At 43.3% G+C, this 20,038-nt stretch overlaps 1 protein-coding gene across 14 annotated transcripts in view; it reads left to right on the forward strand.

Moving 5' to 3' along the window:
* FBRSL1 (fibrosin like 1) overlaps nucleotides 1–20,038 on the forward strand; it is a 508,752-nt gene that overhangs the window by 131,693 nt on the left and 357,021 nt on the right. For all 14 annotated transcript variants that reach the window (XM_082293570.1, XM_082293580.1, XM_082293573.1 and 11 more), the window contains exon 2: nucleotides 6,200–6,400. In XM_082293570.1, coding sequence (XP_082149696.1) covers nucleotides 6,200–6,400 — 201 coding nt within the window. The remainder of the gene's footprint in view (nucleotides 1–6,199; nucleotides 6,401–20,038) is intronic.

Below are 20,038 nucleotides of genomic sequence, written 5' to 3' on the forward strand. Positions count from 1 at the left end.
TTGGGAGGCACAACAAGTGGGCGTTCAGCAGAGTATGGCAGCTTGCTCTTCAGCTATTCATAGGTGACAGGAACGTAGCCTCTGGTAATAAATTTGAGTGTTTCAATTACAGCGAGTTTCTTGGTTCATCCACTTGTATTTTTAAGTTAAATCATGAATCATAAACCTGCAAACCAGTGTCAGCTTCAAATGTCTTAACATTTCCAAATCTGTCTTGTCAAAAAGTCATCTTATTCTTGAGCTACACGTGTGACAGGGTCAGAGCAAATGTGATGCATTTTAAAAAGCAGGACCCAAACTCATCTGGAATATGTCAGCTGTGAAAGGAGAATTGCAGTCCAAGGTTAAACAAGCAAGGATTTCATTTGCAATCATTTTAATTGATATTGATTGCATTGCTTGAATGTAGGGTCAAAGCAAGAAAGTCACTTCAAATCTAGACTCTTGTTTCTGCCTTTTAAAACAGCTTTAGTGCCTTTGGCTGAGAGGCTGGGGGGGGCTTGAGTTATATGTGCAGTGGAGTTCACAGTGGGGGAGAAGGGAGGGCTGGAAAGTAAAACAAACAAGTGTGTGTTATATTTCAGGAGAAGTGAGAACTTCCCCATCGGTGGAAATTGAGCCGTCTGGCTGGACGTGCCAGCAGACTGCTTCCCAAAGTGCCCTGAGCTCTGGGAGAGTGAATCCAGGCTGGCCTCCTGCCCTGGGGGGGCTTCCAGCAAGGAGCCACAGTGCTGAGCTCTGGGCCAGCCCTCCTTCTGCAGTGCCTACCCCTGGCTGCCCTCACTGACAGCAAACTCTGCCCCACAGCTCTCCAGAGCAGAGCTCAAACTTCTCCCCTCTCCCACTGTTAAATGTGCTTCTGCTCATTTTTGAGATCTCCAGTTGCATTTGCTGCCTGTTCAGCATGCTGGGTTCAAATTCAGTCACCTTGGTGTGGTCCTACCTGTTACTCTTCAGTGGTCCTTTTTTATCCCTTTTTTCCTTTCCTTATCATTCACCTTATTTCATTAGCCTGTTGGCTATTCATCTCTTACTGTGCTAGCTCCTGTTCTTGCAGTGGCTTCTCTCTCTCTACAGACTGGTCTTCAAATCCATGCTTTAAAGTTAGTCTTTTCTCATGTATATCTCCAGTATTATCTTTTCCATTTGAATGACTGTCTCCTGTGTCCCCATTATGCAAATAAATGGACAGTAGGTTTGCATTAGTAGTGGTCCTGTCTGTATTTGTAATGTGTTTTGTCTACTCAGAAGCAGGAGAAAATTGTCAGCAATTGTTTCTGTGGTGCTGTTCTATAAACTGAGTATCAGGTCAATAGGAATATTTAAAAATTAACCTAATTAAAAATAAATCTGTTTCAGGTCCTTTCTGAGCCAGGATCTCTCCCTGAACTATTAAACAAACATGTTTGACAACCCTACTGCTAATTGTACGATAAAGTTGATATAAGGATAGATGGTACTCGGATCCTCGGGGCCTTTTCCATTGCAATTTTTTGAGAGAAGCTGGAGGCAGAAACAGGGACAAGCAGGGTCAGTTTTAGAGACAGCAAGTGGTTTTTATTTCCTTTGTGTGGATCCTTCTCCTATTTGATGTTTGGTAGGATGTTTCACATTCCCCAACTTAAGGAATAAGTGCTGCAGTGAAGAGCTGTGGAGAGAAGCTAGAGGCTGTTTCCCTTCTGGGAAAGCAGCCCATATAATCTTCTGAAGTCGGCAGAGGCAGTCTGGTAGGAATGGAGTGTAACCAGTCCTTGGCTGAGCCTTGCAGTGTCTGATGGGCCCTGGGGACGGGGGATTGTAGTGGACTTGTTTTTTGCACCAGGGCTGCATTTTGAACTGATGCTTGAGGGCTAAGGATAGTTATTTTATTATCTGTTGGTGTTATTTTTACCCTCTGCATTCCAGCAGCAGTTTTCATCTAGCTATGTGGGTTTTGGACACTTTCTTCAGGTTCTTTAAGTGTTCCCTGTGTATGAAAGGTATTTACAACCACTGCCTTCCCCTGCACACTTTGTGATCTCAGAGCTGTGTAAATTCAGAGGATTAAGGCTGAGTTTGAGCTGGGCTGAGCAAACAGGCAGTGATAACTGCAGCCAGCGGATGGCTGTGGGATGTGAGCTTGTGCCAGGCTCCTCCAGGGCTGATCATTATTTCCTGATCAAACAGACAACGTGGAGTCCGTTGTGCAGAAGTCTCTTGCTGTGGCATTTTAGGGGTAAGAACAGTCTCATTCCACAGCTGAGGGCTGTGCACCCACATTGCTCCTAGCTTTACTTATAAACCGAGCAGTGTGTACCTTGAGTGTCTTTGAAGATTGCAGCTGTGCCTTGGTGACAGAAGAAAAGTGGCTTTTCAGGAGGGAGTGTTCCAAGTGATTAAAAGTTCCTGCCAGATCCACTGCAAGCAGAGCTACAGTTGCATAACTAGCTTGGGCTGAATAGTGATGGGGAAAAAAAAAATCAAAGGTTTTTATTGTGGACTCCCAAAATCTGTTGCAGAGCCTAAGTTACATACTTGGGTTGCCAGCCTTTGCCAGGGTCTTTGTCAGTGGATCTTCACAGCTGCTGGTGTGCAAGGTATTCCAGGGGAGAGCTGGAGGAGGTATCACAATCCCATTTTCAGATGAAGTGTTCTTTGGTGTCTGTACATCCGAATAAACAAATAGGAAGATAGAATCTGTGTGTTTCATGGAGTAACTGCCAGGAAAGAGGCTCTGAAGAAAGGCCTAATTCTTCCTTATCTGTAACCATGCAGCCAATTAGAACCATCTGCTCTCCGTCTGCAGCCCAGACAGACAAGGGGCTGCAGATGGAGAGGCTGTAGCCTGCCCTGGAAGGTGTCAGAGAAATTCTGAAGTGAGGACAGGTAGGAGACAGTCCTGGAAGCAATGAATACTAAGGAACAAAATAGTATTCTATATTCTGGTGCAAGATTTAGCAATCTTGTTTCTGGAACTGAGAAGAGAGAATGGAGGGGTTTTACTGGACCTGTGACAGCAAAGGTAGTCGGGTCTGCAGACTCCTGGGTTGAGCAGAAACCATAAGGCTGATGTGGAGACCTTTTGACTTTGGGGTCTGACTTCAGGTACCGTCACTGTGTGAATCTCTAGGCTTTACATGATGTGGAAAGGGTGAAAATATCTGCTGCTCTGGGCTTGCGAGGGGGGAAGGCTCCAGTGGGGCAGTTTGTTAAGAGGCCAGTCTCACCTGCAGGCTGGGCTTTCTGGATTGGAGTCGTCAAGGTACATCAATAAATGTCCACTCTTGTGATGTACTGTATACTCTGGATGTGCTTAAATTTTCTAGCAATTGCCTGTGCACAAGCACAGATGCCCATCCCAAAATAGTATGCTCTTGTGCTAAGTGAGGTCCCCAACTTGGAGGTCATAAACTTTAGCAAAAGAGCAATCACTGCAAGGCTCTTTTAGTAGAGCAAATAGAAAGGAAACAAAGCAGGCAGGAACAGAAACCCCATTAGCCCCCTCCTGCTCTCTGCCTGAGGCTGCAGAGGTCTGCATTTAGCAGCCTGGAGAGCACCCTGCTGTCACCCTCTGTCAGCAAGGACATGCTGAGTTCAGTGTCCTGCCTTCTCAGGAAAAAGTCCTGTGAGCTGTGTCCTCTGCTGAAGCAGGAGGGAATGGGACTCTGGAGTAGGTTTTCTTGTCACAGGCTGCCAGACGTGGCTTTGTCCCCGTGGCTGCTCCAGGTCTCCCTGCACTGTCCTCCCTCTGGAGGCAGGAGCAGCCTCGGTCTTGGGGCTTAATTCACGGCTGTTTGGAAAGGCTTGAGATTCTTGGATGCAAGTGGCACTACAAGTGAATGAATTATTTCCTTGGCTTTGATCCAGCTATAACTGTATTCCATGAATTAATTTTGCTAGTAGCTCAGCGATGAGACAAATCTTAAATCTCCAGACAAAATAGGGATAAAAAAGCTGCATATCGAAGTAGGGAATTTTGTAGGATTCAGTAAGGAGAAAAACACAGATTTCCAGACCAGTTCTGTAGTGAAAGGAATCGTCTGAAAACCTGCAGTGAATGTGCTGTGTGGGTACCAAGGGAAGACTTTCCCTAAAGCACTAACAGAGACCCAATCACAATGTGAAACCAGATAGAATTTAAACCAAAATGGTAATTTATTGGCTTTGAAGGCATCTTTAGAAGTGAATGTTGCACCTCAGGCCAGGAGTGCATGATTTGCTGGTGCTCTCAGGTGGTGGCATTCCCCTGCCCCAGCCTCCTTTCTCCCCCATCAGGGGTCCATGTCACTTCATGCAGCATCTTCCATGCACCTGCTGTCACATCACAAGCTGCATCTGGCTTTGTGAAGAAGTGCACATTTGTGGTGATTTCTGTTTCTAATGTTTTGCTGAGTATCAGTTAGCAGATATCATTTCCATGCGGCCAGTTTTTGATTAGTTACTGAAGATTAGCATTTTGATTTTCATCTCAGTAGCTTCCCAGTAAACAGCACAATATGATCTTCCTTAATTGGCATCTTGAACTCCTGCTTTAAAGTGTTATCTTTAAACTAAAAGCCAAACTGAGCAGCTAAACACTGATTTATATTCCTTATTTTATCATTCATGGAGAATAATGCCAGACAGGTATTTTCCTCACTCTTTCACTAGTTACGGACTTGGCAAGCTGAGCTGTGTTCTGGTGTGTTCTGCACTTCCAAGACAGTGATAGGTATTTTAATTTTGGTGGAAGGGGTTGTATCTTTGGGGGTTTTGCAGCTTGCTGTATCTGTGTGTGCTCTAAGACGAGCCTCCAGCCCCACAGGACCCCTGCTCAAGGTGCACAGAGGTTGGGTGCTGGCTGATTGTCTGGGAGCCTGGGCTGGAATTGGAAACAGCTCTAAGTATTTTATTGCGTGGTTCTAATTTCAATGTGTCTGTGACCCTAAAGTGCCAGTGCATCATCTCACTTCCCAGGGATGGGTAACTTTAAACAAGTGAGTGATTTGGAGTGGAATCAGCATGTTGCACACTGAGGCAGTCAATTCACTAATTAAAGGAGAGGGGGAGGAAGTAATCTGGAGCAATCAGCAGGGCATTTCATTCCAGTTCCTAATTTTCTTTTTTTGTTGGGCTTCAGTTTTTGAGAGACTAGAGAGCTAATGATTTTCATGAGCTCTCTTGCAGTACTGAAGGTGGTGTGTGCATTGATGTGAGCAGTTGTATTGTGATCTCCATTCATGTAAGATACAAATATCTGTCATGTAACTGCTTGAGTCAAAAGCAAGGCATTTAGAAAAATATCTGTGGCTGAAGCTGACAAATTTTGGCATAGTAAGCAGTGCTTTTAAGGTATTTCCTAATTGATTTACCTCACATAAAAAAATAATTGGAACAGATACTCTGTAAAACGTTCTCGTAAGAATTCAGTTTTTATCCTTGAGCAGTTAATAAAAGACATAAGGGAAAATTTATCTAGCTTTAGTGGCCCACTGTCATAGTGATTTGGCATATTATTTCTTCAACTCCTTTTCCACACAGTGTGTGTAGGGAGTTTGGTACATTGTCACCAGGAGTTCAGCTTTCAGTCCTCAGAGATGTCAGGGATAGCTGGAGTAATTCCCTTCTCTGATCTCTCTTCCAATGTTAATCATTATGACATGACATACCCGCTTTTAAGCTGTGCTTAGATTGTGTGTTACAGCCCTGGTTCAGGGCAGACACTTAACACTTGGAAGTGTTGAACCTCTGTTGTGTGTTTGGATCCCATTGATCTCTCTGGCTCAGGGAATGCGGGTAGGGCTTTAGATGTGCCTTTCTCCATATGAATGCTGCTGTGAATCAGAGACTGTCAGCCCCAAGGGGGGTCTGATGTGTTTAGTTCTGAGATCAGAAACAAAATAAAACCCACCTCTGTTTCAGTTGAACAGTTTAAGGCATGGTGATTTGTTCACGTGCTGTTGACGTATGGTTTCTGAATTAATCTGAAGTGAACTCATTTTCATAGCCAGTTCCAGCATCACTGAAATTAATCAAATACATAGCCTGGAGAGTATTCATCCTAATCTAATCTAAAATTACTGTTTGCATTGTGCATGCCTAATTATTCATTTTAAGTCATCTCTGGAAGAAACATACTGTCTTGTTTGTTTTTATTCAATATTTATACAGCTCAATTCGTAAAGGTGGCCTCAAAGAACTTAAAGAACTTACCATTCTTTTTTTTTAATCTCCTTTACAGAAGGACATGTCACTAAAGCCTCAGGAGCGGAAGGAGAAATGGGAGAGGCATCCAGGCAAGAAACCTAGAGAATCTGAAAACTGTGTATCTGCTGAGCCCAGTGAAAATGGCCATAACAATGATGCGGGGAGCTCTGAGAGAGAGGCAGAAAGAGGCAAGGAACGGATGAAGAAGAAACTCCCCTTGAAGCTATCCAAACAGGTAGGGAAATTCCTTCTCATCTGAAGCGACCATCGTCTGTTGGCCACTGTGAAGTGTCCTTGCTGGTAGGTGAGGTTGTCACTGGAAACAGCTTCTCTGGTGACTTGTGCTGGTGAAAGCAATGCCTCTTAGAGGACTTGTGGCCAAGTGCACAAATCCAGTGTTCAGGGCAGGTTCCATAAGCTGAAGTGGAAGCCAGGTGTACTGAGTAATGTAGAAAGGAAGGAGCAGGCCTCCCTTGTATCCTGCAGCTTTGAGACAGTGCAGTGATTCATAGCATAGATTTGTGGCTCTTATGGTCATGGACAGAACTAGAAATCATCCATCAGATCATAACTTCCTTTGGAGAATGTGTGCTGGGCAATGTGCACCCAGAAGTTGCAAACATGGATATGTCCATCTCGTGAATCAAGTTTCACTTACCCCCAAAACAGTGTGTTGAGGGGGAGAGACTATTCAAGTATTTCAGAAGTGAAAAGTCATTTTGGAGGAAGTTGTGCTCTGGTCAGTCTTTCCTGTGTACCCTTCTAAAATGTGGGAGAGCATTAATGAATGAAGAGTAGTGATGCTGGAGGGAATGGTTCCAGAGACTCCCATCTGAGCAACAGTGTGTACAGAGGGCCAGGTGACAGAGGAAAGGCGCTGTGGCTGGTAGGCTTTTATCACTTAACTGCTGCTCAGCAGGGAGATTTGTTAGTGCCTTAGTGTGCATTCATCAGTTGGCAGTCCCCATGGCACAGCAGCATCTCTCCGTGGACACTTTCCCAGTTGTCCTTCACAGGGTTGCCAGTGGGAACACCAGTGTACTTGACCTTCTAGCATTTGTTCTGAGCTGAGAAACACACTACAATAAAAAGTGCTTTTTATTCCCCATTCCTCCAGCAGAAAAAGAACTGCTTAACCCAAGTGCACCTTCTGTTCCGTGAAACTAATCCTGTGCCTGTGCCAGACAGCCAAAGATTGAATTGTCCAGTTACTGGAAATGTTTTTTCAGACTTGCAATATTTTAAGATTTAAAAAGATGGTGAAGGTTATCTCATGTAACCCTCCCCTATAACTTCTCCACCACAGACAGTCTTTTGGGATGATGTTTTAGCATACTGGTTTAGAAGTGCTAATCACGTTTTAAATTAGAAATTCTCATGGTCTGGTGAAAGTTGTTTCTTCAGATCTAAAATTACACTGCAGGAAATCCAGTGCACAGTGGGGATTTGCATAGTTGTGGATGTGTGAGACAGTGGGGACGTTCCCTCTTCCTGCAGGAGGAAAAGGTTGTTAATAGTGACATCTTCTACGTGAAATTTAAAACTCAGTTTTACACAGTTGCATGCACTAGGGATTGCATGACACTTCCATAGAAGCCTCTGGGGTAAGAGATTTTGTTGCACTGGCAGACTCCAATTTCTCTCATACTCTCCTGCCTTAATTGACCAAATATTTAGTTTTATTGGTATTTTAGTTTTGAAAAATGGGGACATTTTTACTTATTTCTTCGGACTAGTGTTTGGCTGCCATCAGTGGTTAAATAGGGGATTTTCTGCCACATTCATAAAAACCTCAATTCAACTTTCATTGTTTAATTTTTTTTAACCTGTAAGTATAAGTAATAAACTCTAAAAAGAGTGAGGAGCTTGCACAGAGAGTATCAAATAAAACCTGTGATGAGTGACTCATAAATACACTGTGCCTCTTTAAAGAAGTCACATTTAGAATTCCTCTCTTGTTGGAAAGTGAGTTTTTTTAAATACCTGCTATTATCCTAGCTGATACAGTTGTGAAAACCAGACAAGTTTGGAGGTCTGTAAGGATGATGAAAGTAGCAGCACAATCTAAGACACATAAACTAGGCTATTCTTAGTTCAAACGAATTATGCAAATGATACAGACAAGTTCAATAATTTTTCCTTCTTTTTAGTAACCACAAAGTTCACACCTAGAATTCTGGCATTTCCTGCCAAGCTGTCTAGACAAATTGGCTGTAATATTAAGTTTCCTGGAATTTGGGGGGTGATTCTTGCATCTCAGGGTTATTAAACATGGGTTTATACCTAATTTGGATAGCTTATTGTAATTAATGCTAATCATATTGAGATGTTGCTTAGAAATTACTGTTCAATTTGCAGCTTTCCTTCTACTCGTATCCCTTCTCTTCATAATGCTACTGAATTGTCATCTTTTCTACGCAGCCTCCTCTAATAAATTAAATTGGGCATTATAATTATGGCATTCTGCTAATCCTTGTAGAGAGGTGCAAAGTGGTAAGCTGATTTCAGTGCCAGGTTGTCTGCTTTGTTTAGAAAATTAGATTTATACTTCACTCCATTTGACAAAGCATCCAGATTGCTATTGCTCCTGAATATTTGGTTGTTCTGTACCTCAGGCTATGGGGAGAGGGCTGCAAGAACCAATCTGTCCTTTCCAGCCTATTACTCCCAACTGTGTGTAAAAATCATTCAAACACATTTATCTCTTGCTGTAACTAAGCAGAGGGAGAAAAAGGCATTTCAAGTAGTTCTAGGTCCTTTAGTCCAAGATTTATCAGGGTCTGGGGCTGCTCTCAACACATGTACACAGGGAAAGGTGCTGACTTGAAACTGCTGTTCTACAATGGGGGTCAACAAAACCTCTTGCAGTCATCAGGATCAGGTACATCAAGGAGTGAGAAAATGTTGAAAGCTGTGGTATATTTCCCTGTAGCCAGAGTGGCCTGCAGTAAATCCAGCCCCTCTGAAAGGCTGGAACTGCCTCCAGCACAGGAGCATTCCTTGGAAGTTGAGTCATTGCCTTTTCAAAAGGCCGTGTCCAAGGCTAACCCAGTGGTTGGGGGAAAGGAGTCCCCACCACAGCTGCACACAGTGCTGGTGGGGGACAGCAGCCCATCACCCCTTTAAGGGATTTAAAGGGTTGGATGTACGATTTGATTCGATTAAGTAAGAGATACATATAAAATGAAACCTCTTAGTTCCAGTGCTCCCTTATGTGTCCTACGTCATTCCTCTAGTTTTTGGAGAGTCGCTCTTTGAACTTTGAGTCGGTCTTTGATTAGTCTTAGCTGAGCTGTTCTTCTCTTTTCTGGTTTCATTTTTGGAGTTGCTTATTCCTCCGAAAGTCTGAGCACCATGGGTGTAGAGCAGTTGGGTTTTTGGGGGTTTTCTTTTTTTTGGGGGGCTTTAGTTACATTCATTGCCCTTTCTGTACAATGACCACCTTTGGAAAAGAGTTGGGGCTAATAGGAAAGAGTTGCTAGTATTTCCAGATAGCTTAGCTTTAAGCTCTGTTTAGTCAGCTTGGGAGCATCACGGTGTGTTGAATATATTTAGATGTTAAATGCTGCTGTAATAACACACTGTTCTGCAAATAGTCATTTGTCACGAAGATTAGTGTCTTACACCTCCTCCTTCCTTTTCTCACCCACTGTTTAAATCACCCGAGATGAGGAAGAGTCTCAGAGAAGCTGAGGAGCACAGGGTGGTGTAGCACGTATTTAGTGCTCATAAATAGCGTGCTGGCTTTGGAGCATGGGAGGAGAGGGCAGGGGAGTTAACACGGTCGTGTTGCTCCGGAGGCGTGACATCTCTGTGACTTCAGCAGAGCTTCCTGGAGGGAGGGAAAGCACAGCTAATTCCTGAGTCTCATTCACTCCCCAGCCTTCCCCAAACTGCTGAGAGCTATCAGCAATTAATGTATCTTGTTGCTGTGGCTCTTGCTGGACTGGAACTGCTAAATTGCATTAACAAGTTTGATTACCTATTCATGTGGTTTTTCTGTGATGCTCATCATCTCGTTATCCAACATTCATTAATGGATATAACACCCTCCCTGCCCCCCAGGAGAGCCGTGCTCTGGGTTACTGCTGATCTGAGCTAAAGGTGATACACTAAGTCATTTTTTCCATCCAGGATGCACGTTGTTTCTTCTGATGCCTAGGTGAAAATTGATAGCTCCTTTTCAAACCATTTACGTACCCTTGGCCCCATTTATGTGTGGTGGTGGTACTGCAAGGCTGTGGGGCCTTTCCCAAGACAGAGAGAAATGGTCTAGAAACTCGTCTGGATAATGAAATAGTTTGTGTGGAAAATTTCTCTTGGCATTATATTGTTTGTGCTGACGCTTGGGCAATAGGAGAGTGTAGCTGCTTGAGGTTTACTTGTATTTTTTCAGATAATAAGAGTAATTGGAAAGCTTGGACTTGAAGCCACTGGTGGGCTGGAGGCTGTGTGTGCTTAGTGGTGCACAGATGAGAGACTGAAATGTCCCTTTCATAGCTGAGGTTCAGCAGCCACATAGGAGAGTGAGTCTGAAAAATAACCTTTGGAGTCTTTGTCTTTAGCCAGAGGACATGGATAAGCTTGTTCTTCCATGTCTTAATAATGTAGCATTTGGAAGCTGAATTGTGTCTAAGAGGGTCTAGATATAACAGTAACTTACTCTGTTACCTTCCGTATCTCAGGCTTCTAAAACCCAATGAATTCTAGGCAGTCAGCTTACTGGAAAAAAAAAAAAAAAGAAAAAGAAGAAAGGTTGCCTTTAATGTGGGTTTTGGGGATTGGTTTGGTTTGGTGTGTGCTGCTTTGGTGTTTGCATTTCGCTGCTTTTGAACACTGAAATTATACAGACTAGTTTCTTTCTGTTTCTAATTGATGTTACCCTTTTTGTTAGCAGATATTGTTATTTAAACATTCTTTGAAACTAAACAACAAAGCAAGAGGAAAAAAGGCCATTTTCTTTTAATCAGCAAAATGTTGCTTAAAAGCAGAATCCACTTCTACCTTTGTAAGTACAAGAATGTACAATTTGGATATGAAAGCTCTGCACCGATTATTTTTAAGTAGGCATTTGTGTTGGCTGGGAGGGTAGGGCTGATCAGGTAGTGCCATTGCCTGCGTGAAGCCTCTGTCCCAGACTTTGGCCAGGCTGTCTGGAAGGGTGAAGTCTCTGTCCCAGACTTTGGCCAGGCTTTCTGGAAAGCTGGGGTTTGACTTCTCCTGGTGCTTTGGTTCCATCCAGCGTGGCCGTGGCCAGCAGTGGAGGTCACTGTGCTTGGCGAGTTGTGGTGCTGGGCTCCAGCAAAGCCTTCCCAAACAGACTCCCTCCTGAATTTATGAACAGCCTCGCTGGCTCCAGAGCTCCTAATGAGGGTGTAGAGCAGGGTCCTGGCCCCGGGGATTTGGGAGGAGGCCTTGTTCCGGCTGAGCAGGGCTGCAGGCACAGCCACAGATGGCCCTGCCCTGCTCTCTCACGCTAATCTGCAACTGCAGAGACTCCACAGCTGCCTGGGAAGCCACTGGGGAGCAACGGTGCAAAGTACTGAAATGGGCAACACGGCATTGAGGCATTAGGTTTGCTAATCCAAGGCCTAAAATCTGCCTCATTTCAATCAATAGCAATCTGTTTGCACTGTCAGGAACTAATTTAAAAATCTGCTTTAAGTCCCAGTTAGGCACTTGGTATTCTGTTTTCTGGATCAAAGTAGAGGGAAGCAGTAGGCATAGCACAGCAGTGGCAGGAGAAGGAAAAATCCTTTGTAAATAAAAAGTGGATGTTTATTTCCCAAATGGAACCCTGCTATTACAAAGAAGTGCTGTTGTTTTTGCTAAATTTATCCAAGAATTCATCGAGATTCTTGAAGTGGCTGCAGAGCCTGCTCTGCAGCAGAGGGAGAACTTTGCAATGTGTGTAGTTTGTTTAAAATGCTGTACCAATATCAGACTATTAAAGTCTACATTATAGCTGTGGCACAGGTAACTTCATTTTGGGATTGCAGCCACCTTTGGAGAGCTACAGCACGGCTTCCATGACAGATTTCTGTAACACACTGTGCTTCAGGAGTAGTGCAAAACAGTGCCATCAACCCTCTGGGAACTGTGACAAGAGGCGGCCTTTGCTTAAGCCAGAAAAAATATATTTCAAAACCCTCTGCATTCTGGTAGGGAAACATAAATTGAAGAAATCATGCTTATTAGAATTGTGGGGTGTCCAACTATTTTTAGACTAATGCTGAAGAATGAAACAGAAGCATATGCTGGATTTTACTACACTGCAAATATTATTTTCCGAACAGTGCTGTAAAGCATGTTTTGGCTGCTGGAAGTCTTATATGTAAGAGAATGTGGCTTTGTCTTTTTCACTGAATAGTGAAATGCTTGCTTGTCTGGACCAGTGTGTTCTGTAGCTGACCTTCCCTTGTCAGTATTGCTGCTCCATGTGTCCCCACTTGTCCCTGCTTTTGTTGAGCTCCCCTGATTCTGCCAGAGAGGTTCAGCTGGCTCTTGAGTGCAGCTCCTTGGTGTGCCTGTGCTGGGTTGGGCAGGGCTGGCTCACCTGGCCAGCACTTCACTGCCATGGGCTTTGCTTGGGTGGAGATTTGTTCTGGGTGTCAGAGCAAGCGGGGCTTGGGGGCCCATGGGGACTGCCTTGCCACGAGCACTCTGCTCCCTGCTTTGTATTTAAGGATCATACTGCTCTGTTACGGCATCAACCACGCTGTGTTCACTAGCAGACCCCAAGGCTTTGCCTGCAGCACCGGCTTCTGCCTTCTTTTGTCCCTGCTTTTCCTCTTCTCCAAGATTTCCATTTGTCCCCTCACTGCTCGCACTTCACAGCATCTGGCCAACAGCGAGGTGGCCAGCTCTCCAGATGGCTGCTGGCGCTTTGAGGACATGTTGGAGTAGGTTTAGAGAGCACAGCGAGGAAAGCACAGGATGCTGCCTGGATGCCTGCAGTGGAGCTGAACTGCAGTGACTCCAGGGGCCTCAGGCCTCCATCTCGGCTCCCCACGGCAGCAGGCGCAGGAGCTGCAGCCCCAGCGAAGCGTGGCTGAGCAGAGCTCTGTAACTGCAGACATTTCCTAAAGGGAGCAATCCAGGGGAAGCCGCTCAGAGCAGCTCTCATCGGGCAGGACTTGTCCCCAGCGAACAGGGGCTTGCAAACAAGTCTTGACATGATGTTCCTGGTGGTTTCAAAGTTAAGAAAGGTCAGAAAATTCAAGTGGTAGGAAGATAGTTAAGCCACGCTGGTGCCGTGTAAGGAAGTGATGTTGTATGTATGTGGAGAATCAAACCAGTTATAAAATCCATGTTTAAAATCTCTTGCTGGTCACCTTTAACTTCTCTGCCTGCATTTAGATGACTGATAAGGACTTTAGGTCACATTTGCTTAAATATAGCCTCAAAGAGGAGCAGAATGAAGGGAAACAAGTGATCCTCTCTTCTCGATGACAGTCTGTAAGTAGCTGTGAATGAATCTCATTACAGCAGCTTCTTTTGAAAGGGAGAAATATAAAGGAAATTTCATTGCTAACAATTTAGGTGGCATTAGATGCTATAAAAAAGGTTGTTGGTGGTCATTGGTTACATTGTTATAGAAGAAGAGCTAAATGGTCTATAATTTAGAGAAGGGGATTTAATTACACAAAGTAATTTACAGGAAGCTATAACCACTTGTATCTTTTTCCCTGTTGAATATAGTTGGTTGACACAATGCACAAAGTCCTCTTTCTTTTCCTTCTTCCTTCCTCTCATTTTTTATTTGTATGTTTCTTTTGGAGAAAGTACCAAGATAGAGCACTTCTATTGTACTTGTGATTTTAGCAAGTTGAAAATGGAGTAGTGTGGGCTGTTTGAATAGATTCAAAACCCTGGCTGGAAGTTTTTACTGTACATCTCTTCATAGCTGTGAGACAGGACATGTTCCAGGTGTCCTGTGAGATGTGTAGAGACCTTTTTCCTGTGTTCAGTGTGGATGCTGCAGGAGGGGCTAGGACCCTGAAGAAGCCACAGTCTTTTTGGATGTTGTTTTCCTGATTTGGACAAGAAGCATCTGAATGGATAGTTAATTTGATTTAAGCACTAGCTGCCCAGTATTTTAGCTAACTTTGCAGAAGAGGCTTGGATCTGTTACCTAATTGTAGCCTATGTTCCTCTGCTTGCACCACATGTCTGCAGTGATATTTGGGATGATCACAGGTATTTTTATTGGTGTGAAATAAGCACAGTTGATGCAGACAGCCAATATTCTTCTCCTAGCACACTTATCAGTGTGATAACTAAACCATCTGCGCCGCTCCAGTCTAAATCTGAGCTGATTTAAAGCAAAGTGACATCCCAATGTCATGTGTGGTTGAGGCAGGATAAATACCTTTTTCATGAGGTGCTGTTACTTTCCTCATGCAGAACTTGTCCTTGCTCACTGTTGGCCTTGGATCTCAGCTTCTTCAGGAGACTGCTGGGATACCCAGTGTGCCAGGAGCTGTAGCAGGATTGCTTTGGCAGCTGCCAGTCTTTGCCTGAAGTCATTCAGTGGCACTGGTCCAGCTCACTTGGCTTTCCTCGTGGAAGCGTATCAAAGATGATGCTGTTTTCCACCGCTCAGTTGCTCTCGCCTCACAAACTGCAGCCTCGGGCAGTGTTACCCACATCCCTCAGCCTCTTTCTGTGTGGATTCTTAAGGGAGATAATTTTCATACTTCTGCCTGATGGATGGTTTACACGAGCTGTTGAGAATATACACAGCTTGAGTGAGCACATCTTTGGTTTGAAGGCATCTCTTAGGTAAAATAAGCACTTGCATTTTTCCTTCAAGCAAGGTTATTAGCAGCTATTCAGGTGAATGCCATTGCACAATTGTTTTGTCAAAATCAGTCTATTTTCCCTAATGTTTTGTCTTAAAGAAATACAAAAATTAGATAAAGCCAGTAGGGTTTTGTGATAGATTTAAAGCTCTTCCAAACTTAGTGGTTGAGAGAGTCCTAAGGTGTAGTTGGGGATGTATCTTTTAACTCAGGAGTTGAAATATGTTGTCTGTATGTAGGTTTTTTGAGCTATTAGCACTCTAAATTGATTCTAACATTTTTCTGAAGTTGAGCATTGAAATTAACTTACAAAAAAAAATCCTAACAAGGTTTCATTTATTAAGTATAGGAATGATACCCGAAAACTCTTACTATCGTCATATGCAAAAGTTGGGGCTTTTTTTCTTTCTGTTAGCTTTCGTTCAGTTTTGCTTTTTCTCAGTTGGAATTGTTGAGATTATGAAGCAAAGTATTCTTTGGGTAGCTGTTGGATTCTGGATGTTCGTGTCTAAAGTCAATTGTGTAAATATGTGCAGGTTTTTTAATTTAAAAACAAATCCTTTAACTTCACCTTCTCTTCCCTCTTCCACTTTCTTCTGGTTAAAGGGTTTCAGTTGAGCTCTAGGGAAAGGAGCCCAGGCTCGATTCTTCCTTCAGCTGCGGATCCATTGCCAGCTAAAGGTGAAAATTAGCAATGGGTTTCACTTTGCTCTCTGATGTTTCCTCCTACAGCTCTGCTTGACTCATTGACACTGAACAGTAAAAACAAGGAAAAAACTCTTTCCAGGGGAAATCTTATCCACTGGAATAATATTGCTCAAAGAATCCAGGGACGAGGTAATGGATCAAGTAGTGGGTGCTGTCCAGGGCAGCTTGAATAACAGTGCCGTGATGAAGAGCCCGGTGGTGCTGTAACATTGCAGGCTCCTGGAAAGTGGTACTAAATCTCATAAAGTTGTCTTTCCGTTGGTTCTCAAAGCTTTTGAGTGGTCATATGGCAATATTTTATAATTTAGCATGACATTTATTGGCTGTAGTGTCAGTCAGAAGTGTCTCTTTGGAGTTAGGGCTTCAGTCCTTTTAGGATTGAAGATGGAGGTAGCTCAGTTGGACATTGTGGAATACATCTGCAGCTTTAACATGAAAAAAAAGAATGTTCCAGTTTCCAGTTACTTTTTAGCTTATATGGAGCAATTTCAGTGTATAAAGGTGTAAATGGGGATGACACAAAGAAAGAGAGTCATATTGCAAGTGTTGCCTGAATTGAGGGCTTTGAACTTGTTCCACATTTGTACATGTGCTCTTTTTCTTCCTGGTTCAGACTGTGAAAACCGACGATATAAAAATAAACCAGTTATTCTTTCCTTACCGCATAGGAAATAACCATAACAGCAGAACAAAGTTGAGGTCCTCAAAACCCAAACCCTGTTCTGCAGAGCTGGATTCGGTGTTTTCCCACCATGTGCCCGTGCCCTCTGTGAGAGGGGCTGGCAGTGTGACCTGGAATGTTCCTGGGCCGTGATGGTGTGATGGCCATGAGCTACTGGAGATTGCTTCCCCATTTTCGTCTCTCGCTTTCCTTGCGACTGCCTCATTTTGTTCATAAAGCAGCTTGTAATTGAGTGTTTGACAAAGAAGTGTTTACAAGCAGTGTTTCTTGTGCATAACTGCCTAGCTGAGGGGAATAACAATTTGGGTCTGAATTTCAGCCCTCCTTTGTCACTGTCGTATCATCGTCAGTGGCAGTGCTGTCTCTGCTTAAAGAGAAAGATGGATTAAAACTGTTTCAGGGCATGGCACCCGAGTGGGAATGCGTGGTCTTGGAAGAAGCTGTCAGCTGTTCTTTGTGGCCCCTTGTGGCTCATCCTTTGTCCATGTGCTGATTTTGGACCACACCAAGGTGTGTGCTAATTAATTACCACGTGTGGCGACTTAGGGGTTTTTACACGTGGAGTCTGCTAATTTAGGGGGAATTCTATTCTGGCCATATGAAATGTGAAGTTGGAGTTCTGCCAGATGTTAAGCCTTCTCCAGCCATTGTGTGGGGTGAGATGCTGTCCTAATCTCTGTGGGGATGTGGTTGGAGTTTAGTCTTCATGGGTTGAAACAGTGCAGATGGGACCAGCATTATCAAAATAAAAGCCACATTTAGCTATCACACAGGAAGAAAGGGGATCTAGGATTAAGCTTTTTAGTTCAGGCAGCATGTGGGTGTTTCAATTGTCCATGCTAAAACCCTTCTGCAAATTATGCCAAGTGGGCAGGGTGTGAAGGGAATAGAAGCAATGAAGTTATGCATGAGTAAGGAACAGCTCAGGCTTTATTTAGACCCATTATAGGCCATTAGCAAAGGGTAATTTTTTTTTTTTTTTTTTTTCTTTTGAGGGAGGTGTCTTTAAAGGGGCTGTTTGCAGGAATTAGCATGTTTGTTCAGAAGTGATGGGAGTCAGCCATAAGGAGTCAGCAAAGACAATCCCTACAATCACCCACAAATAACTGGAGGCACGTGGAGCTCCAGACTCACTCCAGGTTGGGGGGCTGAATGGGACAGTTCCCATTAACATCGGTGCCAGTCTGTGACTAAAACCCACACACAGAGTCAAAATAAATAAATCACAACATATGAAACAAAAGTCATGCAGTCAGGCATGAGTAAGAGTGGTACTTGGCATTGTGACCAATGAGATTAACTCCTTTCCTGCTGCTTGATGCAAGCCTGAAGTGATTTCTGTAGCAAGTCTGCCAGTGTCAAATCTGCTTTTCTGGGTAGAGTTACTACTTACTGGTTGATACTGGTGTGTTGAGCAAAACCAGACAGTCATAGCTTTACTGGCAAAACTAGGAGAGGGTTAATGTGGTGACTACGCTGCTCAGAGCATCTCTGAATTAGTGCTATTGCTTGTCGGAGTTATTTGACTGTAGCAATGTACTGAGCTGTTAAATTCCTGTACAAAGATGACCACACAACACTCACATCCAGAGTGCCTTTTATTTGTCCTCATGCAAAATACTGCAGGTGTTTTGCTAAGACATGTTCCCAATCCCCTTAGCCTTGTTCTGAATCATCCTGATACGTTGAGTAGCTCGGTAAATAAACAGTGTGGTTTTATATGCCTGTACAAATGCTGGTCTCTTACAGTCCTTTGCAGCTGGGTATTCCCTCCCTGTTTACCTGACTTGTCAAGAGCAGAGGGAGAAGAAAAATGTCTTTGTGACAGCTTTTTTTTTTTCCTTATAGTGAAGCAAAGGAATAAAGGGATTATTTTTTTCCCCAGACAGTCAACCCACAGCAGCAGCACCAGGGACCTCTGGTAAATTGATCAAGGAACATATTTGACCTTAGGGCTGCTTGTTAGAGAACACTGCTATAGGCACATTGTAATAGCAGATGTAATAAAGTCTGCATTGTCCCAGAGAAAAAAACCCCAGTAATTTGTTTTGTGGTGGGCTTTTTGTTGGTGTTGATGGGGGTTTTGGGGGGGGTTTGTGTGTGTGTTCTTTAGTAGGAACTGAATTGTTGTCTGACAACCTTGGGTTACTTCAAATAGACATAAGCCTAAGGCATGGCCAAAAGCAGATATTTTGGTAGTTAATAGGGGATTTACTGACCCAAGAAACAGGGAAATAATATTTTTCAGGAATTGGCTATTTTTATAGTGCTTTGTGTTCATCCAACTATCATGTAGCTTTGTAAAGATGATTTCTTTCACAAACCCCTTTTTACTCCAGCAGCTTTTAAGTCCTTGCTGCTTGAATTGCATTTTTTTCCCTTTTCTTCAGCTACACAAGTATCACCACTCTGGATCTCAGCATTTACTGACTTGCCGCTGTACTTTAAGAATAAGAATTTATTTACAGTCCCATGATAACTGCTCATCACAAATCACAATTTTTCTATGAGAGGGTTTCAGTGGCTTGAAACTTGGTGCTTGTGAAGTCTGAACACATGAATGTGTTCTTCCTATGAATAAAAGAATACAGAAGCGGATGAGCTGTTGGGAGTTTCTTCACTAGGAGGGTGATGAAGCACTGGCACAGGCTGCCCAGAGAAGCTGTGGCTGCCCCATCCCCAAGAAGTGTCCAAGGCCAGGTTGGATGGGGCTGAAATTGCCCCCATAAGGATTCCATTAGCTGAGAGCCTAAATCCCAGTGACTTGTTTGTGCAATGTGCTCCTCGTTCACTTAAGCATTTATGCAAATCCCACTTAGGAAGTTTGCTCTGCTTTCTAGTTTCATATTCTGATACCTTTCACTAGAATAAATGTCTTTCTTCTACTTTGATAGATCCAGGCACATAAAATGCACAAGCTGTTTTAAGATGTTTGTTGTGCTCCATTAATGGGGCTCAAAATAGGATTTCTGATCATTCCAGAGGCTTCCTTCTGTGGCGTCATGTGCTCATTTTCCTAATGGTAATTATTTATTTATTTTGGCAGAATGTCTGTAACTTACATAGGCAATAACAGGAATTTCTCCTGCTTCAGCTGTATTCATTTGCAGGATGTAGAGAAGGGAGAGGATTTTTGCAGCATTCAGCACCACGTGACCTGCATTGATCGGGTGTATCCTGCTGTTCAGAGACCTGTGGAGATGTGCTGTAATGGCCTAAGGTGGATCTGCTAAACCTGCTAAAAAGCTGAAGGGCTTTTTCACTTGTTTTGTGCAGCAAAGGCTGTTAACACAACTACACAAATGGGAGCCCTTAGTTAATTCCTAGTTAAGTATTGACATACTTGTTGACTTGAAGCTTGTTCTGACAGAATTCGGATTCAGTCAGTAGAAGTCAATCTTTTCTTTCTACCTATCCAAAAAATGAGCTGTTTCCAGTTCTGAGCTATATATGTTAAAATAAAAATTAAACAAGTGATGCATTCTTTTTCACTATCAGATAGTGGCTTTCACCTGGTAGTCACTCTGTAGGGAATTAACTTGTATGTGATATTTTTATTTCTGTATTGAATAGGAATCTTGATCTCTAGCATGATGGTACTTGGTATCTGAGGGTTTTTATGTTTCTAGACAATGCAGACACATAATTTGAAAACCCCTTCTCCTCGTCCTCAAAAAAT

Source organism: Coloeus monedula (genome assembly GCF_965178545.1).
Source record: "Coloeus monedula genome assembly, chromosome: 18".
NCBI classification, from domain to species: Eukaryota; Metazoa; Chordata; class Aves; order Passeriformes; family Corvidae; genus Coloeus; species Coloeus monedula.